At 40.9% G+C, this 3,374-nt stretch overlaps 1 protein-coding gene across 1 annotated transcript; it reads left to right on the forward strand.

Moving 5' to 3' along the window:
- The first annotated feature begins 12 nt into the window (after nucleotides 1-12).
- Nucleotides 13-3,083, forward strand: LOC116379950 (uncharacterized). Its single transcript, XM_031841911.1, has 4 exons — nucleotides 13-579; nucleotides 727-805; nucleotides 1,415-1,488; nucleotides 1,573-3,083. The coding sequence occupies exons 1-4, from the start codon at nucleotides 488-490 to the stop codon at nucleotides 2,555-2,557; spliced, it is 1,230 nt and encodes a 409-aa protein (XP_031697771.1). The 5' UTR covers nucleotides 13-487; the 3' UTR covers nucleotides 2,558-3,083.
- The last annotated feature ends 291 nt before the right edge of the window (nucleotides 3,084-3,374 follow it).

Genomic DNA, 3,374 nt, shown 5'->3' on the forward strand with positions numbered 1-3,374 from the left:
GTGTGTGTGATGTGTGATTCCATAACCATATGAGCCCAAAGCAAGTGGCTCTCATGGCTGTTCAAAGTGATTTTGTTGGCTATTGTTGTCTATAGCGCAAAATAATGTAATAGGCTATTAAAAGGTAACAACAACAAAAACTGATCCATGTTTACATCTTATTTGTCTTTAAGCTGGAGTGTGTACATATTAATTGTGCATGTTAGGTCAAATGAACTTCTGTAATGACATGTGGTCACTCAAATCAAAATAAATGTGTAACCACATGGCCCTTTAAAGAAGTGACAACACCAACAGCTGCTGATGCATTATACAGTGTTCATAGGTGTTGAATCGTCCCACAAGCTGTCATTGTGGAGACCGTTCCACATGATACAACCCTGGTGCAAATCTACAGTTATACGCCACGCACTTGTCTCTAGTTTGTCTCTCTACTGCATGTAATATGTGATTTCTAAATGTACCTCATACATGTTACTTCACAGCTATGCCCCCCTTTATCCTGCCCTTGGTTATCATCATCAGCCTCAGTTTGGCTGCAGTCATCATCAGCGGTGTGATATTCATCTGTTATGTAAAGTAAGTCATGCAGATAAAAAATAGTTTTTGCATTTCTCTGTTAGTGAATTATATGCAAGGCTTTTCCCTTCAACACTGTAACTCCTATGTTGTGTTTATGTGACATGTTTGGGATTTTTGTTAATTGATTTGTCCAATTGATTTTAGGCTCAAAACAAAGTGGAGGGACACAGTTGCCAAATGTCCAAATCCCAAACTTGGTGTTATTCATCCAAGCGAGCCAAAGGTGAGTCACCTCGTGATGTAAACTTGATGTTGGCTGAAAATAAAAATGAAAACTTGCAGCTTCAATTGTTGCATCTGTTTATTTTACTTAATTAATTACATGTGAGCAGCATATTTTTTAATCCTTAATGCTGTTTAGTTTGGGCATTTTCTAACGTTAGCCATTCAAAGCATTTACATTCTGCATTCTACTCTTTTATTGAAACGTTTCAATACAGTATAGAGTTTGTATGGCTGCACTGTAAACATATATAGCAGTTGTACACTAGTATACATAATAGTTAAAAGTAATAGTTGTGTGTTGTATTTGTGACAAAGTAGCTGCTCAGCAGACGTTTCTTGTAGTAATAAACTGCTCTTGCTGTTACCACCAGCAGCCCTGGTACGGGTTTCACCAAACCAACCAAGACTGACATCTTAATGATTAACTTTAAACTTCTCCACATACTTTCAGTAAATGTGTCAAACAAGTCAATTTGAAAATGTTTTTTTCCTGTACTGTTAAATCATTCATGGAGTATCTATTGGAAAATAACTTTTACAAATTGACCCATTTAACCAAAAAGTTTCAAATCTGTAGTTTTAATTGTTTTTATCCTCCTTGTTGCAGGTCTTGGAGCCTGGAACAATCGTCGTCTCCCCTGCCTGTGTTGAGCTCCTTGTCCCAGATGACAGTAAACTATGGTTAGTGTGGCTGCACTACAACATTTCCTTAAGGATTTCTATGTGTTTGTTTTTGGCTCTTGAAGTCTGTTTCTCTCTATTCAGGTCGAAGGGGTCACTGGGAGACACTAGCAGTGGAAGCCTTCAGCAAAGCAGTGGAATCAGTACTGGCTCTTCTTGTCTCAGTTATGCTAATACAGAACCTGCTGACATTATAGCCTGTGTTGACGATGCCCTTAAGAAAGTCTTTCCCAATATCGCCCCGTTCTCACCTTTGACCACCAAAGACAGTGGTTTACTCTCCTCTCCATACAACCCTTGTGGTGTCCGAGCTGATGACATGAGTTGTTGGTCATCCAGCTTTCACAACAAAACCTATTCCATCCTCATTCCCAGCTGCCCACATCAGATTCTGACGGACAGCTCTGAGGTCCAGACGCCGGCTGAAATGCTTTGTGACTCTGCATACCGTCCTAGTGCGGGTGACATTGTGACCTGTGTTAACCCACAGGCACCAACTTGTCCGCTTGTTAATTCACTACCAGGGGTTCCATCTATTATGCCAATGGACATGTCATATCAGCAGCGCAATGCAGATTCTGGGGCATTTTCATATGCAGAAGACTCCAGTTTGTCCGCCGTCTCTAGCGGCACCAACACAATTGGGTCATGTGATCCTGTGTCCAGAGTTGAGGTCAATTGTGAGAGCTCTGAGGAGGCGGTTCGTGGTGCGACAAAGCAACATGGAATAACTGAAGGGGCAGCTAGGTGTGATGAAAACCCCTGCTACGGCTGCGTGCCTGCAGGTTCATGCAGCTTTCCTCCAGTGGATGACGACTACCAGCCATTTCAGAATCTGGTGAAGCAGCCTGATGTTTTCTTTTCCGAGGAGAGAAGGGATGAGAAAGAGGAACATTTGAACAGGTATACAGAGGAATTATTGACCAAGTTGGCTCAAAGCTTCCCATGTTTCATTAACAATGTCCAGGGAGGCCAGTGTCTCTCTGAGCTCCAAAAACCTTTTCTCTGTTTGATCCCTGCAGACCAGACTAGGCCATTAACCTCAGACAGCGGCTATCAGAGTGTGTAGGGCTGAATTTTTATGCATTCATTTTTTGTGTGTCATTTTTGCTTTTTTAATTACTGAGAAACATTGCTGAGAAATGTAGATGATGAGAGTGAGGTAGAGGCGGATGTAACAGACAGTGAATGGTGTTCCTACGCTTTAAATCATACCTTTGTCATACGATACCTTTGTCATGGATATCTGCACATGAAGAGCATGTGATACGACGAAAGCTCCACAACAGTTAACAAATGGACTTTGAGTTGACATTAGTTTCTCAACTGTGACATGACTGTTAAAGTGTATGACTGCCTATGATGTGAAAAGAATCCCTGAAGTTTGTACATAAAAATATTCACGTAAAATTTCTGTCATCAACAGAATGCACTTGTTTTGAGTTTTTAATGTGTGCTTGCTCCAGTGCTTGAACAAAACAGATACAGTCACTCGCATGTCCGTAACTCACATGTCATATTCAACTATGTTATGTGTAAGGTCAAATGTGTTCCCTAAATGTTGAATAAAGCAAAGAGGACTGTGTCGCTGTAAATCATGTCTAACTATCCAGTCTGTGCTGTTGTGTTAATAAGACTTCAGTAGAAATGTGAGTTAACAGAAGGCTCATTTCTGGGAGATAATTTCAGTCTCTCTCTGAGCTTACTTTGACTGAGGAGTCAACATCATATGTACACAATTTGGCCATCAATACTGAGCCTTTTAAGGAAAAATACATTCAAACTGAGTAAACGTCTGAAAGCAGACAGCTGTCGTAATGAGCTGGTGCTATTCGGGCTTGTGAAATGACTTCCTCATAGCTCTTCTCTGGAACTGCTGAGCAACT

The sequence above is a fragment of the Anarrhichthys ocellatus genome, unplaced genomic scaffold (genome assembly GCF_004355925.1).
Source record: "Anarrhichthys ocellatus isolate YVR2014 unplaced genomic scaffold, GSC_Weel_1.0 scaffold5625, whole genome shotgun sequence".
Taxonomy (NCBI): domain Eukaryota; kingdom Metazoa; phylum Chordata; class Actinopteri; order Perciformes; family Anarhichadidae; genus Anarrhichthys; species Anarrhichthys ocellatus.